Here is a 20,278-nt window from a genome sequence, read left to right as displayed (position 1 = left end):
TAGGAAGCTACTATGAAGGAACTTCCATCAGGACGACATGGCTACCTCACCCAAAAATAGATTTTTCGCTTCGCTCACAATCCGTTTTTATACATGTATGATATATAGATTTCATATAATATTTCCTCTTCTGAGATAGTATACGAGAGAGCTTCGATAAGTTAGGTAGTCGATCTCACTGTCATTAGGCTAATAGCCTATTGGCTTTAGTATACTTTCATACATATTCCCCGTTTACCCTCATGTATAGGGTAATCCCTCCTTCCCTGAGTGTAGCCTTCGGCTACAACCCTAGTTGGTCGAGGCCAGTTTTTCTGCCTCCTCCCTTAGCTGCAGATGGTAAGCTTTAGGTTTAGGTCAGAACCCTAAAGTACACAGTCTTGTACCGGCAGCTGATCGGTAGGGTGAATGAGTTTCCCGTCGATTTATGTTGTCGACATAGGAGGCTTAGCCTCCCTAGATTTGCACTTGAAGGGGTCATATGATTTACCCCCTTCTCCCTGCGGTCTAGTAGACTAGTCCTGTGCTTGCAGACCCTAGGCTGAAGCTGCCTAGGATGGCCCCAGCACTGGAACTCTGTTTCTCTCTTGTTAAGGGTGGCGGCTAGATGATGCCGGCCCCTTCCCTGTATTGGCAGACCCTAGGCTGGAGAATAGATTCTCATTGCCTAGGATGGCGCCGATACTGAAACAGAGGTTCCTTAGGGTGTGATAGGACTGGCAACCTGCCAGCTCCTCTCACACCCTATACAGGCCCCTTTTCCCTCTCCCCTCTGTCCTTTAGTGATGGCCTAGCTATCACAACCCTTTGGCCATCGTCCTGCAATCTCACCGCTTGCCGGCAGGTTGTAGGGCCGGCTCGGGCTTCTGCTTATATGGCCTAGTCGCTCAGCTTTCCCTTTCGGAGACAAGCTCCGGGATAGCTGGGTCGGCAGGACCAGCTGCCGGCAGAAGATCCCTTTGCTATAGAGTGTTCTTCAGTCCCCTCTTGGACTGCCATTCACAACCTGTGTCCGGTAGTGACCGACAATGAAGGTGGATGGGTGGAAGCCTGAATATCTTATATTCTCCCCTTCCATTTGAACCCTCATTCCAGAGGAAGGAAGTGAGACAGTGCTCTTACAACAACCTTCACTCCTTGCTTTCTCTCTCTCTATCGGCAGCCAATGATCTGCTGACACAACTGACTTAGCCGGAAAAAGCCGGCCGAGTTTTGACTACCCGCCACCACCCTGTCACAGAATGCTGACTGGGCTAGAGCGCCAACAGCCGGTGACTCGCCGATGACCCGCCGGTGACCGGCAAGCCGCCTGCAATCCGGCCGGCCACCATTTCAGTCAATGTTGTGCCCTAGGTGCTAGCCTTGCCGGCATGTACTACAGTATATGTCAATACAGTAGCCAGTATATTTGCAGCATAGATCATACTGCAAACAGAAAACTATCGTATAAAAGCATACAGTAGTTAAATTTCCAACATACTCTGTGTGTCCAGGGGCAGTCTATTGTTGAGACCACATAAGATAAGGAAAGTAATTCTCTTTCCATATACTGAAAGATGATCAGTTACCAATGACCCTCATTATCAATCCTTTTGGAAGGTGGTGTAAGCTACACGCATCTATCCTTATAGGCTAGATTCTTCCAATGGGCGTCCTGAGGAGGATAACCCTGGGTTTTAATATTGAGGGAGGTCACAGCAATTGGCTGGGCAGGAAACACACGTATGTGTCTTTACTAATTCATTTCTAGCTTATCTATCCTAAGCTATATGCAATAAAATAAAATGGAAAATATTATTAATAATATTTATTAGTTTATCTAGTGAGATGAACTACCTTATACTCATTTTATTTTCCTCTCTTTACAGGAGGACCATGTGAAGTGTGGCAGCGTTTTCTGCAACGTCCGCAGCAAGGACTTCAGCGGCCACCTGGAGTGTAGGACACACTCCCATTGTTCCATCACCAAGGGACCTCTCAAATGTTGGGACCCCCAGGTATGTACCGTGTGCAAAGCCTTGGTTAGTGAGGCCTTTGAAGACCCCAAGACAACGAAAGGGATGCAGCTTGGAATAAGCTGCGCAGATGGGTTCGTGGCTTCCAGAAAAATGCCACGGGGCCTTACCTCCCAATTATTATTATTATTATTATTATTATTACTATCCAAGCTACAGCCCTAGTTGGAAAAGCAAGATGCTATAAGCCCAGGGGCTCCAACAGGGAAAAATAGCCCAGTGAGGAAAGGAAATAAGGAAATAAACAAACGAAGAGAACAAATTAACAATAAATCATTCTAAAATAAGAAACAACGTCAAAACAGACATGTCATATAATAAACTATCAACAACATCAAAAACAAATACGTCTTAAATAAACTATATAAAGACTATGTCCGCCTGTTCAACAAAAAAGCATTTGCTCCAACTTTGAACTTCTGAAGTTCTACTGATTCAACCACCCGATTAGGAAGATCATTCCACAACTTGGTCACAGCTGGAATAAAACTTCTAGAGTACTGCGTAGTATTGAGCCTCGTGATGGAGAAGGCCTGGCTATTAGAATTAACTGCCTGCCTAGTATGTATTACGAACAGGATAGAATTGTCCAGGGAGATCTGAATGTAAAGGATGGTCAGAGTTGTGAAAAATCTTATGCAACATGCATAATGAACTAATTGAACGACGGTGCCAGAGATTAATATCTAGATCAGGAATAAGAAATTTAATAGACCGTAAGTTTCTGTCCAACAAATTAAGATGAGAATCAGCAGCTGAAGACCAGACAGGAGAACAATACTCAAAACAAGGTAGAATGAAAGAATTAAAACACTTCTTCAGAATAGATTGATCACCGAAAATCTTGAAAGACTTTCTCAATAAGCCTATTTTTTGTGAAATTGAAGAAGACACAGACCTTATATGTTTCTCAAAAGTAAATTTACTGTCGAGAATCACACCTAAAATTTTGAAAGAGTCATACATATTTAAAGAAACATTATCAATACTGAGATCCGGATGTTGAGGAACCACCGTCCTTGACCTACTTACAATCATACTTTGAGTTTTGTTAGGATTCAACTTCATACCCCATAATTTGCACCATGCACTAATTCTAGCTAAATCTCTATTAAGGGATTCACCAACCCTAGATCTACATTCAGGGGATGGAATTGATGCAAAGAGAGTAGCATCATCTGCATATGCAACAAGCTTGTTTTCTAGGCCAAACCACATGTCATGTGTATACAGTATAAAAAGTAATGGGCCAAGAACACTACCCTGTGGAACACCGGATATCACATTTCTATAATCACTATGGTGCCCATCAACAACAACTCTTTGAGATCTATTACTTAAAAAATCAATAATAATGCTAAGAAACGACCCACCCACTCCCAACTGTTTCAGTTTGAAAACAAGGGCCTCATGATTAACACGGTCAAAGGCAGCACTAAAATCAAGGCCAATCATACGAACTTCCCGACCACAATCAAGGGATTTCTGTACAGCATTGGAGATTGTAAGAAGGGCATCACATGCTCCAAGGCCTTTACAAAAACCAAATTGCAAACTAGGGAGTAGATGATTACCTTCAGCAAACCTATTAAGACGTTTTGCCAGAAGACGTTCAAAAACTTTAGATAATATGGGAGTTATGGAAATTGGGCGGTAATCAGTGGGACTTGAGCTACCACAAACACATTTACATAGAGGAGTAACATTACCAATTCTCCAACTAGTGCTAAAAGCTCCTCTTCTTGCTAACTTGCGCAAAATAACAGATAACTTTGGAGCTAAGAAATCTGCTGTCTTTATAAAAAACAAAGGAAAAGGGCTTATCTCTTCCCTTCAGCATCTGTGGATGCTGTTATTCCACAGCCTCACCCTGAGATCCCTTGCGTCCAGATTTCCGTGGATACGGATGTCTCGGATGCGATAAAGGACATCTATCTAGACAACGAGAGGATGTCAGAGGTGTTAGAAAATACCGAAAAGGACCTTGTTGAAGGTCAGGAAGAGGAGTCAACGTTGGCTCTGGAAACGGAAGAGGATGAAGTCAAAACGGTGTCTGTTTCGTCCGTTCCAGCCCCAGAACCCGTGCCCTATATGTCCTCCGCTCCTCCACCTGATAAGTCAGATAAACCCTGTCTGCTATCATGGCCATGATGGAGATCTTCCAGAAGAGGAGTGAAGAAAGGGAAGCTGCACTAAGGAAGGAGATTCACCAGCTTGCAACGTCCCGTGGGTCTCATAAGAGACTCAATGTCAAGGATCTTCCCTTGTGCTCTAGGGTAAACCCATGGAGACATGCAGAGTACATGCCAATCACGAATGGGAAGTTCGTCATATCAGAAAAGCTGGGAACTGTCCTTATCGAGGACATGGAGTTCTGGCCCGCCTTTGAGTCCTATCCCGACTGCTTCGTTCGTCTAAAGGCGGAGCCTGTATCCAAAGCGGAGACAGAGCCGAAGGAGGTCATAGAGCTTGACCATACGAAGGTTCAAGCTTTGTTGGCTAACAGTTTGAAGGACAGGGGCTTCTCTAATTCTAAGGTGCCAGCCCTGAGTAAGAAACACCCTTCCTTTCTTGCTCCAGCGACAATGGCCTTCCCCTTTGCGGAAAAAGGGTTCAAGGCAGTGGAAGCTGGGAAACCTTGCCCTACACTGGAGCAGTGTAGGCCCCTTTCCCTAGCCCTGCCTATGGATCATAAGGACTGGAAGGATATTCAGCTTACCTTCTCAGTTGGCAAGTTGGAGGCGGATATCGCTGGACGTCAGTTCATCGAAAACCTCCCCAAGTTATCTGATTTTCTCCTGCGTAGGGAGTAGGATACGAAGGAAAGGTTTGCTGCCTCTCTGTCCCTCCAGGTTACCTTGGAGGCTATGGCCAGTGAACATAGGTCCCCAGATATGTTCATGGTCATGGCCAAAAGGCACTTGGCAACCCCAATTAAAGACTTTTAAAGCTTTGTTAGGGCTAGAAGGGCTTGTAGGGAGTTCGTGTTTGCCTCGGCTGCGGTAAGACACGAACCCAGGAAGTTGATATCTTCCAATATCTGGGGAAAGGACCTCTTCCCGAATGAAGTGGTCAAGGAGATAGTCGACAAGGCCGCCACAGAGAACAGGAATCTTCTCCAGAAGTGGGGTATGTCGGCTAAAAGGAAGTCTTCCCCGGATGAGGGTCCCCAACCGAAACGGAAGACAAAGAGGCCAAGGTTGCCTTCTTGCCCTGCAAGACAACAACAGCAACTTCCCATGACCGCGGTGCTCCAGACGGTGGCAAAGCCCCAACCCACCTACCAGATGGTATCCCAGCAGGTGGTGACTCAGTCACCAGCCTTCACTCCCACCTATGAGAGGCAGACCACTACCTTTCGCCCTAAAGGTAGAGGGTCTACCAGAGGTTCCTCTAGACGTCCCTCAAGAGGAAGATGGGGTAGGGGAGGACGCGGTCAAGGAGGCAAGCCCTCCGGAAACCAGAAGCAATGAGATGCTTCCAGTAGGAGGAAGACTCTGTCAATTCCGGGATCGTTGGACCTTCGATCCCTGGGCCCAAAACCTAATCAAGAACGGACTAGGTTGGAGCTGGAAGATAGCTCCACCATCATTTCCTCAATTCTTCCCACACTCCACCCCCTTCCTGGAAGAATATACCTGAGAACTCTTGAGCAAATGGGTGATAAGGAGGGCAAAATCCATCAAGTTCCAAGAAAGACTGTTTTGTGTTCCCAAGAAGGACTTAGACAAACTCGGAGTTATTCTGGATTTGTCGCCACTCAACAAGTTCATAGAAAACGACAAGTTCAAGATGCTGAACCTTCAACACGTAAGGACCCTATTGCCCAAAAGGGCATACACAGTCTCCATAGACATGGCAGATGCCTATTGGCACATTTCGATCAATCGATAACTCTCCTCCTACCTAGGATTCAGGCTACAAAAAAGAAAGTACGCTTTCAGAGCCATGCCCTTCGGACTAAACATAGCCCCAAGGATCTTCACGTAGCTTGCACATGCAGTCGTTCAACAACTACGCCTAGGTGTCCAGGTGATGACCTACCTGGGCAATTGGCTGGTGTGGGCAGCATCCAACACGAAATGCATGCATGCATCCAAGAAAGTGATCCAGTTCCTGGAACATCTGGGATTCAAGATCAACACCAAAAAGTCTCGACTATCTCCAGCTCAGAAGTTCCAATGGCTAGGTATACATTGGAACCTACAGTCACATCGCCTCTCCATTCCATTAAAGAAGAGGAGAGAGATAGCAGGATCTGTCAAGAGACTATTAAAATCCAACAGGATATCAAGATGCCAACAGGAGAGAGTGCTGGGCTCCCTGCAGTTTTGATCAGTGACAGATCCAGTGCTAAGAGCGCTGCTAAAAGATGCATCAGGAGTCTGGAGAAGATACACATCAAACACTCAAAGAGATCTAAGAAGACCAATACCGATCCGACTACGATCACTTCTCAAGCCATGGTCGGAGGCCAAGAACTTGAAGAGGTCAGTGCCTCTGCAACCGCCTCCACCCTCAGTCATCATCCACACAGACGCATCACTGGAAGGATGGGGAGGTCACTCTCATCAACGGAAAGTTCAGGGAACTTGGTCCTCTCTATTCAAGACCTTCAACATTAACATTTTGGAGGCCATGGCAGTCATCCTCACACTGAAGAAATTGTTCCCTCGCCCTGCAGTCCATATAAGACTGATTCTGGACAGCGAGGTGATAGTGAGATGTCTGATCGTCAAGGCTCGAGATCACCTCAACTCAACCAGGTAATGTTGGCCATCTTCCGCTTAGCGGAAAAGAAGAGATGGCACTTATCAGCAGTGTGACAGTGGACGCTCTATCCAGGCTAATGCCGATAAAGTCAGAATGGTCCCCAGACGCAAGATCATTCTCCTTCATCTTACATCAAGTCCTGGAACTGCAGATCGACCTCTTCGCAACGAGCAACAACAAGAAACTTCCTCGATATGTGGCCCCATACGAGGACCCTCTAGCATAAGTAGTGGACGCCATGTCCTTCGACTGGAACAGATGGTCCAGGACTCATGTATTCCCTCCAACCAACATGCTGATGAAGGTCCTCAATAAGCTGAGATCTTTTCAAACAACAGCAGCCCTAGTGGCTCCCAAGTGGCCCCGGAGCAACAGGTTCCCTCTAATATTGGAATTGCAGCTGAGGCTGATTCCTCTGCCAGACCCAGTTCTGTCTCAACAGGTACAGAAGTCGACTGTCTTCGCTTCATTACAGAAAACCCAAGACCTTTATCTCATGACTTTCTCTCCTTAGAAGTAAGAAAAAGGTTTGGGATCTCGAAAGAAATATAGACTTCTTAGAGGAATATAAGTCTACCTGTAAATCTATCAGAAGGCAATATGAGTCGTCTTGGAAGAAGTGGATTACTTTTGTCAAGGCAAGAAAACCAAAAGAAATCTCAACAGATTTTTGTTTATCTTTCTTTATTCATCTTCATAAACAAGGTTTAGCAGCCAACACAATAACTACGTGTAAATCTGCCTTGACTAGACCCTTGCTTTACGCTTTCTAAGTAGACTTTTCTAATGAAATCTTCAACAAGATTCCTAAGGCCTGTGCTAGGCTTAGGCCTGCAGCACCTCCAAAGCCCATTTCATGGTCCTTGGATAAGGTACTACACTTTGCCTCGATATTGGACAATGAGAATTGCTTTCTGAAAGATTTGACTCAAAAAGTTATATTCTTGTTTGCTCTAGCCTCAGGGGCTAGAGTTAGTGAGATAGTGGCCCTTTCTCGGGAAGAGGGCCATATCCAGTTTACTGAAGCGGGAGAACTGAATCTTTTTCCTGACCCAACGTTTCTCGCCAAGAACGAGCTACCCACCAAGAGGTGGGGTCCCTGGAGAATCTGCCCTCTGAAGGAAGATGTCTCATTGTGTCCAGTGGAGTGTCTAAAGGTCTATCTTCGTAGAATTTCAGACTTCGGGGGAGGACAGCTCTTTTAAGGAGAAACATTGGGCTCAAACTTATCCCTGAAGCAACTAAGGGGGAAGATCACCTACTTCATTCGCAGAGCGGATCCTGACAGTACACCCGCAGGTCATGATCCTAGGAAAATTGCATCTTCGTTAAATTTTTTCCAGTTCAGGGATTTCAAGCGTCCTCGCTCGTATACTGGATGGAAGTCATCCAGAGTGTTTTTCAAGCACTATGCGAAGCAAGTGCAAGAATTAAAGAGATATGTGGTGGCAGCAGGTAGTGTACTAAAACCTGTCGCTTAGTGCTGCGAGGAACAGTGAATTAATTGGGACTATAATTCTATAGGGTGTACATGTTGGCACAATACAGTGCAACATGGTAATTGAAATGTCATCAAGGTGACATTATGGACTGTTCCAGTGCATAAAAGTGATGAAACATAGACTTAACACTAGTGCCGTGTGTTTTTACACAAGTGTAAATAGACAGACTTCTCAGAAAAGCAATAGAGAATTACTGAATTCTCAACTGAGTGGCATGAACTTTTGTTTTCGGATAAAACAAGTATTTCTGATCTGGACTGTATTTTCTATGTTTATAAAGTTTTGTTCGCTTGCATTTTGTATGTTATTATGAAATGTATGCTGAATTATTATTTATTGATTGCCAATAAATGTCTAATTTGATTTTTGCGTCTCATTTCGCCCCAAACATATATAAATAAAGTTATGTATGAGCATTACTTTTATTCCTTATTATTCTGCATAATAACACTGAACAATGATAGTAACTTTGTTCCTAAACGTATACAAACCTTTTCTGCCATGGTTACCTTGTTTCGACACGGATATAAACTTATCTGTTGTGGCATACAGCTGAGCTGACATACCTTAGATGCTATGGTGGCTTATGTGAACTTTTGTTCTTTTTAAAATACAAACTTTGGCTAAAGGCATACAGTGAGACCTGTATGCCCCTTTGGTTGCTAGGTTGGTCATATGATATATGCAAACTTCGAGACTTTTTCCCGAGTCTAGGATGACTCTTCCCTGTAGGGGGCAGGAAGCACTAACATAGTTCATGATTAGAAGCAATGACATATAACGGTAACGTCATAGGTCTCTAGGTCTAAGTGACCAAGGAAATATTGTCTTGAGGTTAGGGCACGATTGGAAAATCCACAGATACTATAATGCTTTGGCAAACTTCCATCAGGACGACATGGTCTGAGCCCAAAAACGGATTTTGAGCGAAGCGAAAAATCTATTTTTGGGTGAGATAGCCATGTCGTCCTGATGGACCCGCCCTCCTTTCTATGAAAGGCCTTGGCAGGACCCCTCCCAATAATACTGTATCTGTAGTACCGGCTCAACGCTACAAGGAATAAAGATGGCGGCGATGGTGGCGCCATCTGAGTACTCAAACAGTAACGGAGGAAGGGAACCTCATTAACGGCTCCTCTTTTATTTTGCCACTTTTCCCCCATCGAAGCGTAAACGCTATGCGGGGTGCAGATTGCTATGTGGCGTGTCAAGAATACGTCCTCTGATATTATGCGATATCCTTCAAGGAAACTTTAAGGATATTCGCACCATGAGTTAGAATTCTGGAGACCTTAAGTTAAATTGTCTGGGAATATCACTGTAGTCAAATATACCCTAGGAAGCTACTTGAAGGAACCTTCCATCAGGACGACATGGCTATCTCACCCAAAAATAAATTTTTCATTTCGCTCAAAATCCATTGTTTTGGACAACTAGGATTGTTTACATTTTTGCCAAGAGATGGCGGTACATGACGAATATGTAGGCATTATTAAACCTTACAAATTGTTTTATTTTCATACTTTCTTAAACAGAAATACAGCTTATTTTATAAACTATAAACATAAATATACAATAGTAGCAACACTAAAGCTTAAATGTGTGGTAAAAGATTTATAATAAAAAAGTAGTAACATTAGGCTGGCCTTGAAATTGCTGTTTGCCCATTACATGCACTATATGATAAAAACAGTTTTTCTAAAGGAAATTTTGGGGTTCCCCCTTTACATATGGTTGTTCTTTACACGAGAATATACAGTATTTCAAATAAAACTATTGAAATTATTATGCTAATTGGATAATAATCAATCAAGTAATAATTGTTTCTTTTAGGAAATATGAAATATCCTTTGGTAGCAGGATTTAATCAGCTGATTTGCTAAGCATAAACATAAATAATGGAACAGATTACAGTTATCATTTGCTATGTTCTTATTTACAAATACAATATTAAAATGGGAATAATGTATTACATGCATTATTATTGGATACAGTTAAGTGAAACACTAGTTTAATTAAAATTTGGATTATTTTAAATATAGCTGTAATTTTTTACAACAGTAAATGGATATCCCGAGTAAACTAAGAGCTGGGTGGAAGGAGAGGGAAGTGGTACAAAGCATGCCTAGTGTAAAGGAGAGTGGGCTATTTGAAATCATCGCGCCGTGAGAGTTTTTATCGCAAACATCTGATTCTTTATTTATTAGGTATTGCAGTTCTATGTCTCGTATAAGTGAAATCGCAAAGTATAAACTCGCGTAAAGCACGGGCTGACTGTAATTCTATATAAGGAGGAATGTCTGGGGACAAGTGTGTCTGGCAGACATACTTGCAGTAAAGTTGCTCCTGTGGCAACGTACCGGGAAGACACATCTATAGGGAAAGAGCATCTGTACACTTGGTAACACGTGCATCTGGTAGAGCTGCTTGTAGAGAAGATGACTCTCGAGTAGCGAGATTGGGAAGCCTTGGTAGACATGCCAAATGAAAAGGAACATCTGAGGCAGATCATATGACACTCGCCTGGAGGAAAAGCGTCTTGGGACAGATCTTTACAAAAGACATGCACACTTGGTACTAGACATGAGGTTCTGAAAGACATACTAGTATAGTAGGCGAATCTAGGGAAGTGTGACTGAGAATCGCATGGCCAGAAGACACGCCTATAAGAATTACACGTCTAGTGACATATGCCTGGCGAGGCTCTTTGAAGAAAGAGCTTCTCTTAAAAATGAGTCCTAAGGAGACAAATCCTCTTCAAGCAAAACTTCTGGATGAGACATCTGGACAAGATGCATCTGGAAGAGAAGCCTCTTGGAAGAGAAGCCTCTTAGAAGAGCAAGCTGGCATGTCTCCTGAAAGTCTGGACATAGTTAACTGCATAAGAGAGGCACATCTGTAATCCACCTCTGAAGAGGCAGGATGGCAAAGGTTGAAGATCAACCTTGCAAATGGGCTTTAAAGAGCAACACTCCAAAGGAAAACTCCTTCGTCAGTGGCGAGGGTTAGGCACTCAATTACTGGACCTCCCATCTGAACAAGCAGGAACTGACAGCTGTTTCTCTCAGGAAACTGTCCGAAAGAACTTCTCCCTCTGAAAGCTATGAAGGTGGACTGAAACTCCGCAAGCTAATCTGAAGAGACTGGAGGCAGCTGCAGGAGTGTCTGCAAGTTCCTACACAATCTGATGAGAGATGCCTGTGAGGCGTCAAAGATCTCCCTCCAAAGAGGGAGGATCTAGCAAGGTTGTAGTACCCTTGTGAGCAGTCTCCAAATAGCTAATGCTTTGGAGGAGACCAAAAAGGGCAATGCCCTGGAGTTGAAGCTGGACAAGGCGTCCAGTCGCCCGCAGTTTCTGGAAAGAGCAGAAGTGGCATTTCCCAAGGAGAAAAATGCCTGGAAGACATCTCCCCTGAAGGTCGCTGAACAAGGCGAGGGATGAAGAGAATGTCCCCAAGGACTCAATGTCTTTTATGGAAATGCTGCTTCTGCTTCTGCCGGGGCCAAAATAATAACATCTGCCTCGAAGTCCTAAGGGCTCGCCATTCAATCTGAAATAAAGATTCCCTTCAAAAGGAACATTATCTCGTTTCCCTAGAACAGGAAGGCCTTCCTACTTTGATATTGTCAAGGTAAAGGTACTCCTCTTGGCCAAACACCCTTCGATGGAGGCCAATGTGAGAGATGAGAAAGGAAGCATCGGTGTTAAAGTGAGAGGTTGAGGCTTAAGCAACCTAAAGGATGACCCCAAGGACAAAGCAAATTTGTCTGCCATTGATGACTGCTTTCCCAAGGATGACAAACCAAGCTTGAGAAGGGTCTTGAAGTCCAGTTCCCCACCCCTGATTGCCAGCCAGGGATGAATTCAAAAGGCTACAAACACAAATACTTGTCACAAGAAACCCTTGATTACCAGTCTAATCCTCTGCAAGAAACACTTGTTACTCTCAAGAAGATGCTGAACATTCATAAACAGGCTGGTAAAAAATGAACGCAAAACTAAGTATACCAAAACTCAAGCCAGCAGGAACACCTGTTCTCACCGACGGCTGATATTATAAATGATTTGTCAGTGAACCAGCAGGGGCCCCACTACTGGAAGCTAGCTACCTGACAATTGTTGACACCTCATTAAGATCTTTAATTGCTGTGTTCCAGCTTCGCTTTTATCCTTTTATGTAAATGACAATGATTTCTATTAGTGTAGGAACAATTATACTTTAGGTTATTGGAAGTGTTAAAGCACTGACAAACAGTTTTTAGAAGATACGTTTGTGCCAGCAACTATATCCCATGTTATGCCTCTTGGTCAAGAAGGTGAATCAGAGGCAGTTAATTGATATTCCTGGAGGAGTTTGCAGTTTTCAAAAGACTAATATTTAGCTATAAAGTACAGTAGTGTATATCACAAGAGGACAGACTATCTATGAAATGAAGTTTAATAATTTGTGATGTGCTTCTAAAGCAATCATCTTCAGAGACTTTTCCAATAAACCCTAAGAGATAAGTTAAAGTTATAAAGTGAATAATACTAACATTTATACTAAACATTTAAAAGTTCATGAAACTATGTATTACAAATAGAAGGTACAACTTTATAATCCTACCTCAGCCTCTTGTTTCTCCAGTTGTTGAGTAGCTTCCCTGAGTTCTGCAACAGTGGCTGAAAGGGCATGAAGTGCTGAGACCAGAGTTGCTTCTAGCCGATCAATATCTAAGGCCTGGTTCAGGGTAACCTCTCGTTTAATCTGCAGAGAATGAGAGCTTTCAGTGTCAAATAAACGTTGGACAAGTGTAGAGCATTGTAAAAATTAAACTCTTATATGAACACCTTAATTAACGATTCTAGTTCTTATACATGTGGTTTATATTGTAGATTCCTATGTAACATGCTATGTGCTACAGACATAACACAGCACTGTGCACAAGCACTGGATGTGATAACAATGTATTTCTACTGTAGACTAAGTGAGCTCTAATTTGCAATATACATGCTGTGTGCTAAAAATGTATTTCAATACTGTATGCATTTGGGTTAGTGTCCACACTGTTTAAAGCCTAAGCAAGTCATTTGTACATTAACAATTACAAAATGAAAGTAACATTGTATGCTTTGTAATATGAATTCCACCATCAATGAGGAAAATCTTTTAAAATTTATTACTGTACCTTCACATAATATTGAATTTCTATACTCTAATTTCACACTATTCTCATATCAAAATGGGTATTAATGTATATTTCCAGACCACTCGCCTATGAAAAATTCTTAAGTTCCAACCAATAATACTTAATTTTCTCACAAAACCTAAATGAGCCCTACGTAAGTTCATTTACCGAAATACCTTCATTTGCTTTTTTATCAACAAAGAAGAAAAATGTGAAATAAAACATGGTAACACTCTTACTATATTAAATCACCTTGTATAAACTTGTTTAAACAAAACAAGTTTTGCATTTAGAGGAAATACAGTAGGGAATTGCATTTAATTACAATACTATACAAGTAATTAAGTAAATAATGGTCTTTTAAAAATGACAAATTTGGAAGTAATTTGTATATTTCCTAATGATACAAACATGTAGCTATTTATGGGGGATATTACATTCTGTGAAGCTGGAGGATGAGCCATGAGACTTTTAGCGAGGGTTAACCACCCACCCGCTAGTAAGCGGAGAGGGTGGGGATAGTCTGCTACCCGACTCACTCATACACCTGGGCTGAGTAATCACTTTCGCATGGAGGTACGACTTCTAGGGGGATAAGTGCTGGCGGGCCAATCTCTATAAATAGCTACAGGTTTGTTTCTTTAGGAAGAATACAAATTACTTCCAAATTTGTCATTTGTTCCGACACTAATACAAACCATACGCTATTTATAGGGGATGACTTACCCCTTAGGAGGATGGAAGTCCACGCCAACTGGCTTCTTGGCATCAGCCAAGAGTTTCTCCGGAGCACGTAGCTGGTAGAAACACAACAGCTCACTAAACACCATACTACGCAAGGCCAGCGGCCAATGCGAGCCGTGCGCTTTTTATACTAGCAATGCGATGGTCTAGGTAAGAGTTCTCCGAGTTGCAGGAATCTTCCGTGGGTACCACAGACATTACCCAATCCCCTCTCGCTACGGGTATGGGGCCGCAACAAGTATCATTTCTATACTAAGTTACACAATGAAAGTATTTTTACCTGCAGATAGGTGAGGTCAGCTTTAAAGAGGGAAAGAACCAGTCTATTCTTACGCATTCATCCCAGACAAATCCCGGGTAACCTTTGCCCTCAATCCTCTGCTACTTGTCCATCAAGGAGCCTGAGATGTTTAAACCACTTGTTTTGCAGCCACCACAGGACCAATGGAGAACATCTCCATGTTCCTATGGGTCCTATCTTGCAAGTAGTAGATGGTAAAGGTTGTCCGATGCTTCCACACACTAGCTTGTAATACCTGCATCACAGAGTAGTTTTTGTTGAACTCTCAGAACATTGCAATACCGCAAACGTCATGTTGGAGGAGGGTCGAGATTCAGTGCCAGGTCAATGACCCTACGAATCCAAGCAGAGATTTTCTTCTTAAAGCTCCTCTTGACCTTCCCCGTGTTGACAAAGAATGCTGAAACTTGGGGGAGAGCTGTTAATGTTCTTTTAAGGAACAGTAATACCTCAAACTCCCAATAGGGAATAGTAACTGTACGTGTCCTTAACCTTAATAGGTGGGGCAAGGATACAACTTTAAAAGTAGGTTCTTGATGTCTGTTATGAGAAAAATACAAAGTCCGTGGGAACAACGGGAAAATAACTTATCAGTAAGAGATCAGGACGAACAAGACAGTGCATCATGGGAACAATAAGTGAGTGTTGCTAATGCTAATACAATGTTGCCAATGCTAATACAATGTTGCCACATCATATTAATAAGACATGAATTATTCTGCTAATATGCAACACCTGGAAATAATGCTTGAAAGCACATAATACAATAAATGGTATATATACAATAATGACAATACTAATGAATATTGGTACATGATAAATGTGTCTTTTTGTGTACAGTACTTACACCTCTCCCCCCCTCACGCTCGTAGTGCAATCTCGAGCAGACTCCTTTTCTATGAGTCTTTGGGAACGACGTGGGTTCACTGGAGGAATAGTGACTATGGACTCTTTCTAGGTCCTGGCAAGGGGCCATAGGGTCAGGGAGAGAGGGGTCACTGATAGTGGATGCCACTGGGCGAAGAAAACTGCAATTACGCCCCCACAGATAACCACTAGGGAGACAAATTTGATAGTCTCTTGACTTTCCAAGGCTCATGACAATGCCAACTTTGTCCCAAATATGAGAGGTCGGGTCTTGAATTCGAACTTGCTGTCCGACACTCAACTTTAGTAGGGGGCGGGCATGCTGGTCATACTGGGTCATTACCTGCTCATAGTGGGCAGCAGCACGGCAGTCACAGTCTTCAGTCTTGACCTGCCACTCCTCGGAGAATGCTTTTAGATGGGCAGGAATACATGACCTGAGAGGTCGGCCATATAGGACCTGGGCAGGGGAGCATCCTGTAAAATTAGGAGTATTCCTGAGCTCCAACAAGCCACGGTCAAAATTTTCACAATCGATGCTTTCAGGATGAGGTGCTTAACTGACTTCACAGCGGCTTCGATGTGACCATTCGACTGCGGATAGTGAGGTGATGTTACCATGTGTCAAACTCCCCATCTCTTCATAAAATCCTTTAACTCAGTGCTGGTGAATTGTGGTCCTCCATCTGTCCTAAGGCAAAGAGGAACACCAACTTCCCGAAAATATCTGCAGAAGATCCTGATTGTGTTAGAGGAGGTAGTATTGCCTTTGCAGGGTGCAACAACAGGCCATCCTGATAGGCGATCAACGACAGCAAGGAAAGCTTTCCCTGCGACAACAAAAAAGTCGGTTGAGACAGACTCAAAGGGTCTTGTTGGGTTGTTGTCGTTCACTAAAGGTTCCTGGTGCTGAGATGGCTGCAATGTCTGACATGCCTCACAAGCTTTGACCATGTTGACAATGTCAGAGTCAATGCCAGGCCAGAAAACGGACTGCCTTGCTCTGCGTTTGGTCACTTCTACACCTCTGTGGCTATCATGCAAGTGGGACAAGGTGCGGCGACGAAAGGCGGCAGGAACTACAACTCTTGCTCCATACAAGGCAAGGTCACCCTCAGCATAAAGATCTCCACGTAGTTTCCAGTGTGGAAGTACAGAATTGTGAAGATCATATGTTTTGAGGAAATCCTGATGTGACACAAACGAGTAGACAAATATACGCAGGATCTGCTCTTGCTGCATCACGAAGATCCTGGTGTATCCTGTCGGCATACTGAGCTAAAGACTTGTCGAAAAGAGTAATGGAGTTCATGGCTATGACTGTTCAGAGATGAGCAAAAGAAAAAGCACCTGAGATCTTATCCTCCTCTGTGGGGTAGCTGACCGGGGCTTGAGATAATGCATCTGGAACGCAGAGCAACTTACCAGCACGCCACACAGCTGTAAAGATGTAAGGCAAGATCTCCTTGAGGCGTTGGAGACAGTTTTCGATGGCACCCAGCGTCTAACTGTTCAAAATAGGTATGAGGGGCCTGTGATCCGTCATCAGAGTAAAATGCTGTAGGCTGGCTAAATACAGCCTACATATCGCCATTGCCCGGACAATGGCTAGCATCTCTAGCTCGATGGTGGCACAGCATGTCTCTGCATCGGCAAGAAAACGAGAACCACACTGAACTACAGCAAGTGTCCATCACCATGGTCCTGCAAGAAAGCATATCCAATGCCGCTGAGGCATGAAGCATCCGTTTGAAGAACAACGGGTAGGTCTGGGTCAAAGAGGGCGAAAACTGGTGGACAGGTGAGAGCTAACTTGATGCTTTGAAATGCTTCATCATGGTTGGAAGTCCAGATATACAGTCTCTTGGGGCTCATCATAGGGCGTAAGGGTTAGGCTGCAATGGAGATGTCAGGCGTAAACTCTGCTAACTGGTTAACCAATCCCATGAACAATCTGAGGTCTGTCAGGTTAGCAGAGGTTGGGAAATCCTTTATGCTAATCAGCTGAAATGCTGCCTCCTGAGAGATTCTACCCGCAGAAGTTCACGGAGGGGGTGGCGACCACAAATTTATCCTTGTTGAGTGTGATCCCAAACTTGCGGCAACTGGTGAGCACTTCATGGATAAAATAAAGGTGTGTAACGTTGTAGTGGTTTGCGGACTGTAACCTGACGTAGCACTCAGACTGCCTATTGTTCGAATGCCGACCATACTTCCTCGTAAAGAAGGTCGTCGTCTAAGACCTTAACACAATTTTGGACATTTGAAGAGCCATATCACCTTGCAGAAAGAAAGCATTGCCAGCAGCTGCGAAGCCCATCAGTCCTCTGCAATGTATGAACCGACCATATGGCGTAAATAAAGGAGGTTAAATGTCGATCCTCTTCTGCCAGTTCCATTTGCCCGTACCCATAGAGAGCATCAGCAGTGGTGAAGTAACGAGCCTTTGGGTCCACACTACAAACGGCTGTGTAGGGTGTGGGTGAAGGGTGGGCTGAACGAGAAACTTGGCTGTTCAACTTAGTTAGGTCGACGGTGATACATACTCCTGTCCCATTCTTGGCAATGACGACGAGAGGGTGGCATCAAACTGAAGGGTTACCACCAGTAGGTTTGATTATACCTTGGGCCACCATAGAACCAAGCTCTTATTTGACTTGGTCCTTAAACGCAAAAGGAATCTGTCTTGAAGTGTGGATGACAAAAGGCACAGTACCACCCTTTAAGTGGATTCTCATGGGAGGACCAGTCATTGGCTTGAGAGGAGCTGTCTTCAAATCTTTTTTTGAGACCAAAACTCTTGGAAAAACTATTCCTTGGCTGCTGAAGGTGATGTGGTTGCTGAGAAGGGTAGCTCCTTGTATCTACTGTATTTACATGCTTGCCCTCCAAAATAGGTTTTGGAAAGTCTGGCAATCATTCTTCTTGAGGGGATGATGAAATAAGAGGGCCAACTCTCACTTTTAGGTACTGTATTATTTTTAAGTATTTTAGTAATGTTCAAGTTTTGTGAAGTTTGCTCATGCTCACTGACGACAGTGTAAAATTGTGACGGTGGGCAGTGGTACTGTCGACTGTCGACGTGGCCAGTGACTGGCAGGTGGAGGTTGTGCACGTAACCAACTGTTCGTGCGTAGTTGCTGAGGAGTGCAGCTGTGCACTCATGCAAGCAAATGGTGTTGATATGTAGCTTGTGTTCTTTAAGGATGTGTTAACGTAAGAGCTGATAGAAGAAATTAGCCGATATTTAATGCACGAGAAATCTGCTGGGTATCAGAGAGGAGGCATTGTTGTCGAAATGTATGCTCAGGTACCATTAAACGTTTTACGACAAGCTGAGTTTTTATCTGGTACCTGAGCATACATTTCGACAACAATGCCTCCTCTCTGATACCCAGCTGTAAATTTTCAGCCACAGTTTCCTTAACTGTTGGAATTAAAGAGCAATAATCAGGACCATTTATTCAAGGGTGTTAATGTATGTGCATTAGATAGACCTTATGGGAAAATAGATCTCCTAATTGGTTCTGATTATTGCTTTTTAATTCCAACAGTTAAGGAAACTGTGGCTGAAAATTTACAGCTCAGGGAATCACAGTTTGGAATGTGTGTGTATGGCAGTTATCCCAACATTGTTACCTTATCAGTTTAGGAGTAATCCAGGCATTAGCATTAATCATGTTTCCAGTACAATATCCGACTATGATATATCTGTAGAACCCGTAATTGATATTACAGCACAGATAAATGATTTCTTCACCATTGAACACTTAGGAACTGATTGTAATCCCAGATGTGGTAGTTGTCGTTGTGGGAAATGTGCAACAGGCAATGGCAATTATAGTATAAAAGAGGAAAAGGAGCTGGCTCTTATTGAAAGTGGGTTGATGTATTACCCGGACAGAAAAGAATGGTCTGCTAAATTTCCACGGACTAAGGATCCCAAACTGTTGCAAAATAATGTATCTGTAGCTGTTGCTAGACTGAAAGGCACAGAGAAAAGATTGATGAAACTGGGTTCAGACTATGCTCAAGCTTATAATGACCAGATACTTGACATGACAAAGCGCAATGTAATTCGGAAGTTATCCGATGAAGAGGTTAAAAACTATGTTGGTCCTGTCACATACATTCAACATCATGAAGTGTTAAAACCAGGTTGTAGATACAGAAACAGGCAGAGACAATAAGGTGAGAGATGTAAGCATTAGATACAAAATACAAAGACCAGGAAAATATAAGGGACAAAGTGACACAGTTATCAAGAGATCGGTTCACAAGTTGGTGGTATTGCTACCCGTTGAAGAACAATAAAGGAGGCGGGAGTGTATTATTAGTTAAACACTAATAATTATTTTTAAGTATTTTAGTAATGTTCAAGTTTTGTGAAGTTTGCGCATGCTCACTGACGACAGTGTAAAATTGTGACGGTGGGCAGTGGTACTGTCGACTGTCGACGTGGCCAGTGACTGGCAGGTGGAGGTTGTGCACGTAACCAACTGTTTGTGCGTAGTTGCTGAGGAGTGCAGCTGTGCACTCATGCAAGCAAATGGTGTTGATATGTAGCTTGTGTTCTTTAAGGATGTGTTAACGTAAGAGCTGATAGAAGAAATTAGCCGATATTTAATGCACGAGAAATCTGCTGGGTATTAGAGAGGAGGCATTGTTGTCGAAATGTATGCTCAGGTACCATTAAACGTTTTACGACAAGCTGAGTTTTTATCTGGTACCTGAGCATACAGGTACCTATCTGACACAAAATCTTTATTACAATAAAACATATTATTTACAATACCCCAATCAACGAGTTGCTTGAGGATACCCCCTAGCCAGGTAGTATCGTTGGCCTTTTCTAGGTCAAACAACACTGCGATGGTCTGATTTTGCATGGCAAAGGCACTCTGGAC

General features: G+C 43.3%; 1 protein-coding gene across 1 annotated transcript in view; it reads right to left on the bottom strand.

Moving 5' to 3' along the window:
* The window catches only part of LOC137625412 (clusterin-associated protein 1-like), a 233,977-nt gene that overhangs the window by 43,980 nt on the left and 169,719 nt on the right, over positions 1 to 20,278 (bottom strand). The window contains exon 6 of the mRNA XM_068356318.1: positions 12,898 to 13,038. Coding sequence (XP_068212419.1) covers positions 12,898 to 13,038 — 141 coding nt within the window. The remainder of the gene's footprint in view (positions 1 to 12,897; positions 13,039 to 20,278) is intronic.

This window comes from Palaemon carinicauda, chromosome 32, assembly GCF_036898095.1.
Source record: "Palaemon carinicauda isolate YSFRI2023 chromosome 32, ASM3689809v2, whole genome shotgun sequence".
Taxonomy (NCBI): Eukaryota; Metazoa; Arthropoda; class Malacostraca; order Decapoda; family Palaemonidae; genus Palaemon; species Palaemon carinicauda.
This window is presented reverse-complemented; position numbering and strand designations above follow the sequence as displayed.